Source organism: Carassius auratus, unplaced genomic scaffold, assembly GCF_003368295.1.
Source record: "Carassius auratus strain Wakin unplaced genomic scaffold, ASM336829v1 scaf_tig00031797, whole genome shotgun sequence".
NCBI classification, from domain to species: Eukaryota; Metazoa; Chordata; class Actinopteri; order Cypriniformes; family Cyprinidae; genus Carassius; species Carassius auratus.
Window position 1 is genome coordinate 51992 of NW_020525949.1, and position 12465 is coordinate 64456.

General features: G+C 35.3%; 1 protein-coding gene across 1 annotated transcript; it reads left to right on the top strand.

Annotated features, from left to right (window-relative positions):
- The first annotated feature begins 7728 nt into the window (after positions 1 to 7728).
- Positions 7729 to 10322, top strand: LOC113080610 (40S ribosomal protein S5). The gene is made up of 6 exons (XM_026252768.1): positions 7729 to 7881; positions 8464 to 8571; positions 9231 to 9440; positions 9572 to 9700; positions 9990 to 10088; positions 10205 to 10322. Exons 2-6 carry the CDS (start codon positions 8464 to 8466, stop codon positions 10271 to 10273), a joined length of 615 nt encoding a protein of 204 aa, XP_026108553.1. The 5' UTR covers positions 7729 to 7881; the 3' UTR covers positions 10274 to 10322.
- Positions 10323 to 12465: the final 2143 nt, after the last annotated feature.

Below are 12465 nucleotides of genomic sequence, written 5' to 3' on the forward strand. Positions count from 1 at the left end.
TTCACAATGCACAGCATGTGGGCCCTATCAAGATACCTATTTGTATCTTTTTCTTCTTTTAATATTGTTATGTTTATCTCAGTATTTAAATGAATGAAGTAGTAACTATAACTTATTATTTATAAAATGTGATAAAACAAGTTATACAGATAAAATAAAAAATGAGGTAGGCTATATTTGATGTAATCAATATCTAAATATTTATGAGAACATTAAATTTATATTATATGAAATTAAAATATACCAATAAAACACAATGAAGTACAACATAATTTACATTAATTAAAGTCCATAAAGTCTTAAATTAAATTAATTTGCTTTACATCTTGTCCAGGCACATTCAGTAGACATTTAGGTGTTGTCATCCAATTTACAAATTAAATTTATCTGTAAATATTTTGAGAAAATCATAAGAAACAAATCAATAAAATAATAGTAATAATAATAATATAATAATAGCATTCCAAATAAGTAAAATAAAAGTCATTTATTTATAAAATGTATTTTATATTATTCTGTCTTATTTTAGTTGTTTCCGTTTAATTTAAGATTATTTTAATATAACTACATTTTAATCATTTTAACATTTATTGTGACCGCTGGAAGTATCTTGAGGCCCCCTGGAGGGCCTCTGACTGAGAACCTCTGCTCATTTCAAAGCAAGGCTCTGCCGCCCTCTAACGGTTAAAAATATTAAATAGAAAACGACCAGTAGATCCACCAAAATACATTCAGAAAGGTGAACATGATGTTTGTATATTAATAGCCCATGCACATGATATGTGTGATACTATAGTAGTTGAATCTCTGAAGACGTGATTCCTTCTAAATCTAGAAAAACCTTCTGCTGAAAAAAACATAACACAAAACAAAACATGCGTGAGGTCACAGTACACGTTTAAAGAGAGACATGCCATCTTAATTTGAATTGTTTCATATTCACAGAGTTGGGTAAACTACTTAAATATTGTAGTCTGTTACTGATTCCAGATGACATGACTAAAATTGTAGTATAACGGAATCCAATATCAATATCACAATGATTTAATAATACTGTACCCTATATTGTTATAAAAGTTCAAAGAGTAAGAAAATTCCATTCATTAAATAACAACATGAAGTGCATTACACATTACATTACACCAAGGTATCCCAAACTCGAGTTTGTAAATGAACTGCATGGGTTTGTGAGTTTGATGAAAAGCTAATAATTATTTTGAAATCAATCAAAATAAAACATTTACTAATAATTTTGTATATTGCATGTGGTTAAATGCACGACCATTAACCAGCCTCAGAGAACCATGGACATGCAGTGTTATTTGATTATTAAATGATTATTTTACCCTCTCAGGGAGGCATCAAGTAGGCCTAAATATGTTAGTTGAAAAAGTTTCAGCTGACAAATGTTTGGGGATGTCTTAATCAGGGGCGGATCTACCGGGGTGGCATAGGGTGGTAAATGCCGCCCTAAAAGAGAGCCTTGCCACCCCTGCTGCCACCCCAGTTGGCAGTAACGAATTAAAGGTTATGGCCAATTTGAAAATTTACGAGCGCGAATCTTTCGTGATTCGTGTTTCCGCTCCGAACTCCCGAAACTGATTCAAATGATTTGCGATCCTCAAACTGACTCAGATGATTCGCGAACCCGCTCCGAACTCCCGAACTGACTCAAATGATTCGCGATCCCGCTCCGAACTCCCAAACGGACCCAAATGATTCGCGATCCCCATAACTGACTCAAATGATTCGCGATCCCGCTCCGAACTCCCGAACTGACTCAAATGATTCGCGATCCCGCTCCGAACTCCCAAACTGACTCAAATGATTCGCGATCCCCATAACTGACTCAAATGATTCGGATTCCCGCTCCGAACTCCCGATCTGATTCAAATGATTTGCGATCCCCAAACTGACTCAAACGATTCGCGAACCCGCTCCGAACTCCCGATCTGATTCCAATGATTTGCGATCCCCAAACTGACTCAAACGATTCGCGAACCCGCTCCGAATTCCCGAACTGACTCAAATGATTCGCGATTCCGCTCCGAACTCCCAAACTGACTCAAATGATTCGCGATCCCCATAACTGACTCAAATGATTCGGATTCCCGCTCCGAACTCCCGAACTGATTCAAATTATTTGCGATCCCCAAACTGACTCAAATGATTCGCTGTATAGATTCCACTGTTATGCTGATGATACTCAGCTATATATCTCAACGAGACCAGATGAAACTTCTGAATTATCTAAGCTAACAGAATGTGTTAAAAATTTAAAAGATTGGATGACAAATAATTTTCTCCAATTAAATTCAGATAAGACAGAGATATTAATTATTGGACAAAAAACACTACACAGAATCTTGTACATTACAATTTGCAACTAGACGGATGCACTGTCACTTTCCTCTACAGTCAGAAATCTGGGTGTTATATTAGACAGCAAATTGTCTTTTGAAAATCATATTTCCCATGTTATAAAACTGCATTCTTCCATCTTAGAAACAGTGCCAAGCTATGAAACATGTTATCTGTTTCTGATGCAGAAAAGCTAGTTCATGCATTTATGACCTCTAGACTGGACTATTGTAATGCACTTCTAGGTGGTTGTCCTGCTTCTTCAATAAACAAGCTACAGGTAGTCCAAAATGCAGCAGCTAGAGTCCTTACAAGGTCAAGAAAATATGATCATATTACCCCAATTTTACAGTCTCTGCACTGGCTACCTATTAAGTTCCGTATCAGTTACAAATTATCATTACTTACCTATAAGGCCCTAAATGGTTTAGCTCCTGCGTACCTAACTAGCCTTCTACCACGTTACAATCCATCATGCTCCCTAAGGTCACAAAACGCTGGACTTTTGGTAGTTCCTAGGACAGCAAAGTCCACTAAAGGAGGTAGAGCTTTCTCACATTTGGCTCCCAAACTCTGGAATAGCCTTCCTGATAATGTTTGGGGTTCAGACACACTCTCTCTGTTTAAATCTAATAATGTATCTTTTAAATTGTGAGTGTAGTTGCATCTGATCAAATGTGCATTCTTATTCATTAGCTTGGGTTAAACTAATTTTACTTTGTTTGATCAGCAGCTAGCTAATGATGTCTCTATTTTGTTTCTATGTTTTGCGTAACTAGGATTTACACAAGCTCCAGTCTGGATCCAGAACACCTGAGAAGAGATGATGCTGACCATCAGAGGACCCCAGATGATGCTAACCCTGAATCAACAAACAGAACTAACAAATATTGCTACAAGTGTGACTGCATCATATAATAATTATTAATTAATAATGTTAATAATATTCATCGTCTGGCTGACTACGTCTTGTATTAATTTTTCTAAAATTCCTGTCAAACGTGCACAAACTGACAGTCACCACCATAAGCTACTACTAAATATTGTGGAAACATAATTTTCTGTAAAGTTGCTTTGTAACGATTTGTATTGTAAAAAGCGCTATACAAATAAACTTGAATTGAATTGATTCAAATGATTCGCGATCCCGCTCCGAACTCCCGAAATGACTCAAATGATTCGCGAACCCGCTCCGAACTCCAGAACTGATTCAAATAATTTGCGATCCCCAAACTGACTCAAATGATTCGTGAACCCGCTCCGAACTCCCGAACTGACTCAAATGATTCGCGACCCCGCTCCGAACTCACGAGTCCCGAACTGACTCAAATGATTCGCAAACCCGCTCCGAACTCTCGAATTGATTCAAATGATCTGCGAAGCCGCTCCGAACTCCCGAACTGATTCAAATGATTTGTGATCCCCCAAACTGACTCGAATGATTCGCGAACCCGCTCCGGACTCCCGAACTGACTCAAATGATTCGCGATCCCGCTCCGAACTCCCGAACTGATTCAAATGATTCGCGATCCCCGAACTGACTCAAATGATTCGCGATCCCGCTCCGAACTCCCGAACTGACTCAATCTGCCTAGGGCACCAACTCCCAGAGGGGACAAGTTGTTCCAAAAAAAAAAAAATCTTTCTCCATTCTCCCATCCGCGCTCGCAACCGCTCGCACCTCATGTTTGCGGCTGAATGTTCATAATTGATGGATGAATCCAATCCAGCGAAGAGAAAAGAAAACTAAAAGTAAAAAAAAACAAAAGACATAAAGTTGGGACAAAAAAATTGAGGGACCGTCTCTAAAGTTACATGCGATATTGGTACACACTTTTCTAACGTCAGTAGCATTTGAGCAGAATGACTTATAGTCATAAAAACAACTGTAATTGTTTATGTAGGTGTCAGCTACAATGCACAATTAAATTAAATGTTTGATATTTATTAAAATAAACTGTAAATCATATGTAAATTATGCTACTCTTTCACATGGGCTCAAACGCAAATTTAAAGCTCAATAGCATTTGAGGAGAAAGACTTGAAGTCATAAAACAATTGTAATGTGTTCATTTAGGTGTCAGCTACAATGCACACCGTATACATTTTTAATATATATTAAAATAAAGTATAAATCATTTAGGTAAAAATGAGGCCCGTTTATAACTTTCAGGCACATTCCTGTGAAAGTTTTTTTTTTTTTTTTTCAGGTTCCCTTACGAAAATTACCCATGGTTTTAACAATAACACCACAAATCATTGTTCTTGTAGCCATGGTAACTGCAAATTAACCATGGTTTTTTGGTACTTCAAATAATAATTAACTAAGTATTAATATACTGTAATCTTTTTTTTTGTTGTTGTTGCTATAAAAACAGACCTAAGCCATCAATAGCCTTTAAAATGACTTAAAATGCATTATATAAAAAAACAATGAGGCAATAATGATTGGTTAATAATAACACTGTTACAATACATAATGTAGGCAAATACAAAATAAACAATTTACATGTTATTACAAACGCCATGTGATTGCTGCTGTTACACTTATAGGACAATCAAATCCTTGTTTAGGCTACTGACCAAACATTTCATTCAAATATTCACTAAATCTTTCAATTTTGGACACCTTTTTGCTATAGATGACACAGCCTTTGTAATTTCTTCAACAAAAAACGTGCATATCACAACCCTTACAAAAATAAACTATGGTTTTATCATAGTAAAACTGCTTAATTTCCTTTTGCATGATTTCTGAATGCTTGAGACTATAAAATAAATTAGAGTCATAATAAAGTTATAGCCACAGGTAAATGTCGAGAGCTACAATTGTGATTTGTAAATAATACAATTTATTCATTTACTTTTTATTTGAATAAAGTTCTTTTTTCATCCCTATAGTAGGTGTTTTTTTATCATCATATTTGAGGAAGGGGTGCACAACAATACAATCCTGCTTAAGGCATCCATTTGGCCAGCAGCGGCCGTGAAGTTGTTGTTATACACATCTCTGGGAATGTGTGCTCTACTACACACACACACACACTGAAGCATGCGTGGTGTTTTCAGTTCTTCACTATATTAACACATGATGTAGGCTACACATGTGCACGTCAGTGCGCTATGAGAGGATTTCACCATTTCATTTGATAAAACTATCGTCATTCATTCGTATCGTATGCACAGACTGACAGAAACGGCAATGTCTTTATGACAACCTGTCAAAATAAAATCTCAGTATAACTTGAAGAAATTTAAACAGAACTATAGTACTATTGCACAGTAGAGTATGCTGTACTTCAAGTAGGCTTAATAGCTAATAATAATAGTTAATTAAAAATCACAGAAACTCTGGTTACAACCCACCAAAATAAAAGTTTGGTCTAACTCAAAGAAATTATGTAAGAAATTGCACAGTAAAATATAGCCTACTTTAAAAAAGACATACAAAAACATTATTTTAAAGGAATATCACACAAGTTTTCATAGAAGTTTTAATTCAAGCTTGCCAAAACAATAACACAATATTTTCAAAAAAAAAATTCTAAAAGTACATTTGTGTTTGTGCCTATAATGCTTATTTATGTATTATTATTTTCATTTAATAAAACCTATGCTTCAGGGACCATATTCATATAACATCTAAGTTAACATCTAAGTTAGATGGTGATTAATACTAAACAGAAGAAAATCAGTTGAGTCTCCCCAGCTGGAAATGTCATTGGCTGTTAATTGATAACACTGAACCTTTTACATGTCAATGCATACTGTATGCATTAGTGAGTGTGGTGGTGCTTATGGGGTATGGTCACTTGTTCCTTATATGAACTGTTTCAAATGCAAGACATTGATTGCATGAGATTAAGTTTGTAAATGATAGCCTGTGTCCTTTTGTAGTGTGCACATATACTATTTATCATCAAACTGTGATAACTGTGACTAAATTCAGTATATATACGTCTGCCATATGTTGCCACCCCTCAAAAATTCCTGCCCCCTTCTCGCCACCCCATCAATATTTTTCTAGATCCGCCCCTGGTCTTAATGCATCCAGTGGACATAGCCACCTGACAAGTGACTGGTCTTTGTGTGAATCTCCACAAAACTGGAAAATTTACTGAATGTATAAGCAGTAGAATATTTTAGAAAGGAACATTTAAAAGATGAAGAATTAGGGAGAATCAAGGAGTTATGAATAATTTATTGTTATTGTGTGAATAATATGTGAAGATGTTATCATTAAAAAAATAACTTAATGTAATTTAATTGAATTACAAGTAAGTTGGTATCTGATTATGTAATCCAGATTACATTTGATCAATTACTATTAGTTCTGCATGTTGATTGCATAAAATCACAATAAAATGTTATAAAACTATGGCATAATTGATTTGTGTGTAAACAGCAGCCCCTGTTGTGAGAAAAAACTTGGTTGCAAGAAAAAATGGTTGCTTTTTAAATTTATGGGAAATGTAAGTTTAGAGTTTATTGCTAAAATTACAAAAGCACACAAAGCATGATATTAATCTGTTTTAGACAACATCACTCAGCCTACATGATGTCTGTTACAGAGTTGTACTTGTTACCCTAACGTTACCCCTAACTCTAAAACAGCAAACCCCACACAAAATGAATTTTAAAAAGTAGCTAATTTAATAATTTAATATGTTGTATAGTTTACATACTATGGCTATTCTTTAAAAATAAAGTCTTTTATTTTGAAGAGTTTAGGTCAGATTTATTTGTACCCTTCTTCTTCTTATTCTAATGTTTATTGACGGCTGGCAGACCATCTTATTAGTGCATTATTTGTACCCTATTCATAGCAAGTGCCAGTTGTCAAAAATTCCCCGAAAATATTCATAGGAGAATGCAGAAGAAGAGCTTTAATTGGTACAAAGACCCAGTAACTGGACAAACAGTGGCAGCTATCTATATCCATCGTTCTAAGTATAAAGATGCAAAAATAATTATATATATATATATATATATATATATATATATATATATATATATATATATATATATATATATATATATATATATATATATATATATATATATATATATATATATATATATATATATATATACTGCAAATGTGGACTTCCAGAAACTGTAGAGCATTTAATAATCAATTGTATGGCATATGAAATGGAAAGAATTCAATTAAAAACTATTTAATTTCTGTTGAACTTTGCAGAATATACTTAACAGTTCTAACAAAGGATATGAAGCTCTTGGTTTTGTCTTGTTTTTTGTTTAGTTTTTTTGAAAGCAACAACATTATTTCTTTCTTTTTCTTTCTCTTTTGCGGTCTCTTCTGATGTCACTGCCTCGCACTCCATCCCAGTATGTGGCGGACTATGCATCGAAGCTGGTTTGCCATCCGCCGCTAAACGTCAGAGAAGAAGAGCTGGACGCGGACGCGCATCGAGCGGAAGTGGTTTTTTTCTCGCTCCTCGTGTTGCTCCTCCTTTCCGCCTGCTCGAGTGCGCCATTCACACACACGCTGCGAAGGTAACGATGAAAAACACGTATTAAAGCGTTTATATCCCTTCCACCCTCATCAAAGTACACACATCTGGTTGTTAACATACTTATATTGACGTTTTAGCCCATATGTGTCATATATGGCTTGTCAAAATGATGAATTTATACGTTGTCCGCGAGTCTACGGGATCTTTAGAAGCGAGCATGAGTGAATCCTCACCTCGGTTCTGTGACACTTTTGTTTCTATTCCTCAAATAATGGAAGAATTGATAGAATCGCTGTTTTTAATGTGTTTGTAGTGTATTTGGGATGTAAATAGTTCGTGGTCGTTTAATGTTTTCAACATGAGGACAGGTCGCGGTAATCCTTTTTTTATTATTTGGCAATATCGTATTCTTTATGCATTTTATTACTTTAAAAATATTGATTTTTCAATGATTGAAGTGTTTTCATATGAAAAATAATTTAGAAACTCTTGTTTTTATTTAATATCAGAATTTGTACCCCTATTTGTTTAGTTATTTTGGCCATACATCTGTAAGATTTGTTTTGTTTTTTGGACACCCTTGTGTAACATAAACTGATATTCTTTTCATTTGGTTTTGAAGATGGCTGAAGATTGGGAGGCAGTACCAGCTGTAGCTGAAACACCAGAGATCAAACTCTTTGGCAAGTGGAGCACAGATGATGTGCAGATCAACGACATCTCCCTGCAGGTGAGTTCCACACATTCATTTACAGCTTTTCTCAAAATTGCCTTTTATTTGCCCTTTAGCCCTTATATATGAAAGTCTATTCTTTCCTCCCCAAATAGAAGTTACATTTTTTATGCAAAATATAGAAACATATGCTAGAAAGTTTGCATATGTTTTTTTAATTCATATTTGATATATTTTAGGTGTATAGAATATAATTAAATATACTTTATTTATTTCCAACTCTCTATATATTCATGTGCCTTTTATAAATATAATACAGTTCTATTTTTTTTATTGCGGTGAACTAAAAGAAATCAAGAGATGTGCAGTAACATTCATCAAAAGTCTGTTATATCATATTTGATACGTTTAATGTTTAAGTTCTGTAATCAAATGTCAGTTCTGTAAATGTTCATATTCAAATATTAATAGGAAAGTTGAGTTTGCTTAAAATCATTGAAGATTTCATGCCAAGTCTTTGTGGGAGGTGTTTTTAGAATTATATTAAAAGATCTTTTGCTCACTATAATCGGATAAACTATTAATCAGACAGCAGATGGCTTGAAGTAGATTTTTCAGTAACATTTTTGATCATATTTGGAGGCTGTAGAAATTCATGTATCTGGTACAATAGAACAGAGTTGAGCAGGTCAACACGTGTCTCTCTCTTTCCTCAGGATTACATTGCCGTGAAGGAGAAATATGCCAAATACCTCCCTCATTCCAGCGGCAGATACGCAGCCAAGCGTTTCCGTAAGGCTCAGTGTCCCATTGTGGAGCGCGTCACTAACTCCATGATGATGCACGGACGCAACAACGGCAAGAAACTGCTGACTGTCCGCATCGTCAAACATGCCTTTGAGATCATCCATCTGCTCACTGGCGAGGTGAGGCCACAGTTCTCCACAGATTTGGCTTAAATGTATAGTAGAATGTGAAAGTATAACTATAACAATTTATCAAGCTACTTCTAAGATGTCTTTCTAAATTGTAGACAATGTTTATTTTTTTTCCCCAGAATCCTCTGCAGATCCTAGTGAACGCCATCATCAACAGCGGCCCTCGTGAGGACTCCACTCGTATCGGACGTGCTGGAACCGTGAGGAGACAGGCTGTTGATGTGTCACCTCTGCGCAGGGTTAACCAGGTCTGCTAAAACAAAGCCCAGATAGATATTTGTTTTTACCTTTTATTTTTGGGGGTAAAGAATGCAAATAAGTTCACAGTGAGACCAGAAACATGGCATTAAGAAAGTCCATGTTATAGTCTTCTGTGAGGCACTTGTCTTATGTTAGGATGCTTGTAGTATCCCAGGACACTCTCTAAAGCTTCTTCAGACTTGGGTGGCCATTCACAGAAAATGTAGAGCATAGACATGGCATGTGGAGATATGGTCTTATGTGAAAGTGGTCACTTACTGTGTGTGTTGATTGTAGGCCATCTGGCTGCTTTGCACTGGAGCAAGAGAAGCTGCTTTCAGGAACATCAAGACTATTGCCGAGTGTCTTGCTGATGAGCTCATCAACGCGGCCAAGGTGAGAGAAACCATCTGATTGGAGAGTTTTACTTGTACTATATCGTCAGCACTTTCAGGGCATCTATAGTAAATAGTTGATTTCTATTTCAGAGTTTTTTTTTCTTTCTTTTGCAGGGTTCCTCCAACTCTTATGCCATCAAGAAGAAGGATGAGCTGGAGAGAGTGGCCAAGTCTAACCGTTAATCTCCATTTTGTTTCAATTTTGACTACAATAAAGGAAGAGTGAAAACTATTCTTGCCCTGTGTTAATTTTTTTATAACCACTGTGTGTTTTGCATCAGGTATTGTGCATAAACATAAGTGTAAATTGTGGCGTTTCTACAAATTAGATTTTCTTTTTGGCTAATCTACCTCAGAAAAGACACTTTTTTTGTGTCCGAAAGTAATATCTAAATCTAGTCAATGCTCAAGGCTATTTCAGCAGTTGTGTGGTCAAAAATGACAACTCTGTCTGTTTCCTATTTTAAGTGTGTTTCTGTGCACTGTTCAGAGAACCATTTGTGCCTTGTTTTTCTTTAAGCTGCCTTGAGGAATCGAAGCGTGAATTTTTTTTTTTTGGAACATTAACATCTACTGTATTTTTCGGACTATAAGTCGCACCTAAGTATAAGTTGCATCAGTCCAAAAATATGTCATGAGTAAAAAAAATATATTAGTTGCACTGGACTATAAGTCGCATTTATTTAAGAACCAAGAGAAAACATTACCGTCTACAGCCGCGAGAGGGCGCTCTATGTTTTCAGTGTAGACTACAGGAGCACTGAGCAGCATAGAGCGCCCTCCCGCGGCTGTAGACGGCAATGTTTTCTCTTGGTTAATTTCTCTCGGTTCATGTTAAATTAATTTTGCACCTGACTATAAGTGCAGGACCAGCCAAACTATGAAAAAAAAAACTACATCTTGTCCACTTGTATGGTTATGAAATGGGGTGTAATAGGGCTTTCAAAGACCTCTGCCAATGATGTTTGACCTCAGAGCCGCTTCAACAAACTGCTCAAGCCTGAATTAAATTATATAATAGATAATATACTTTTATATCTGATTTGAGGGTCAGATCAGTGATAAAACATTGATCAGTTAATCTACAAACTGGACCGTTCTGAACTGTAAATGAATTGTGCTGATTAATTTAGTGGAGACCAAGAAAATCTAAACATCTTTCAAACTTTTAAATGCTTTCTCCTCTTTAGTCTTTTCCCATCTAGTGAAAAATAAGTTATAGCTGTCATTATATTTTCACATTTATTTTGTTGTAAAAGTTTAACAGTAAAAAAAAAGTGAAGTTCAGTTCTACATGTGTTCCACTTACATGAAGTGAATATATAACTGACATATATCTCTCTCTATATTGTGTATCATCCACTAATGTGCTATTATATTGAATAATATACGACATTTTTTTAACTGTTCTCTTGTAGTTCCTCTGTTCTGTTGTACATGTGTATTTCCTTCCATCTCACCAATGGACATGTCTCAAGATCCCTACCAGGTGTCCACTGGGTCAGCTCTGTCTTTCTAACAAAGCAGTAGGACAGCGGTATATGTAAATGTAAAATTATCTTTCACTCTGTAACAGATGAGTGTAAATTTCCCTGTGCTTGATTTAAATTCGGGCATTGAGAACTTCAAATATCATGATCATACTTGAAGAGCATAATCTTTATTCAAACCTTTGTTCATCACTGTGCATTACTGAAATGAGCATGAAAGCTTTGTGAAGATAATATATTGCCAGAACTGATGATTATGCAACTGCGGATACAAGTGATTATTAATGAAAATACAGGAGACTGTGTTTTTAAATTCTGTGCAAGTCATTTTGTGTAATTTTCTTTGAACAGGGGCATCTAAGGGCATCTTGTATGAGAAGAATTGCATTCTCCCTGCCTCGTGTGGACTAACAAGACAGAAGTTTGCCATAGGTTTAAACTTCACTTCCATCAATGACTGTGATACTAGATTCATCTCCAGAAGTCCTGCTCTCATCTGGTCCAGCACCCTGCTCTCACTTCTCCTGACACTGTTTTATTCACAGAAAGCTTAACTAATGGACTCCATTACAAAAGATCAGGCAAAATGTAAATGAAGTAAAATAAAGAAATATAAATGTATTAATTTTACCTCAAAATAAATTGTAATTATAATAATTGATATGTGAATTAATTTATTATTTTTCTTTGTCTTAAGTGTTTTTATCAGCATTTATTCATGCTTTTGCAGTCAGTCTCAGGCATAGACATTTGTCCTGTGGTAGAGGACATTATATATTATATTTTTTTTCAAATGTCAAAAATCGCTTTAAGTCTAAATGTACAGTGTTTTTACACAGTGAAATATTTCTGAAGACAGTATTTTACAAGAACCAGAAAGAAGAG

What these genes read in the sequence shown, in the direction of transcription:
- LOC113080610 (XM_026252768.1), top strand. Translation starts at nt 8,464, where the DNA reads ATGGCTGAAGATTGGGAGGCAGTACCAGCTGTAGCTGAAACACCAGAG. An exon ending in TCCATCTGCTCACTGGCGAG is followed by an intron (nt 9,441 to 9,571) that starts GTGAGGCCACAG and finishes TTTTTTCCCCAG; the next exon opens with AATCCTCTGCAGATCCTAGT. An exon ending in CTCTGCGCAGGGTTAACCAG is followed by an intron (nt 9,701 to 9,989) that starts GTCTGCTAAAAC and finishes TGTTGATTGTAG; the next exon opens with GCCATCTGGCTGCTTTGCAC.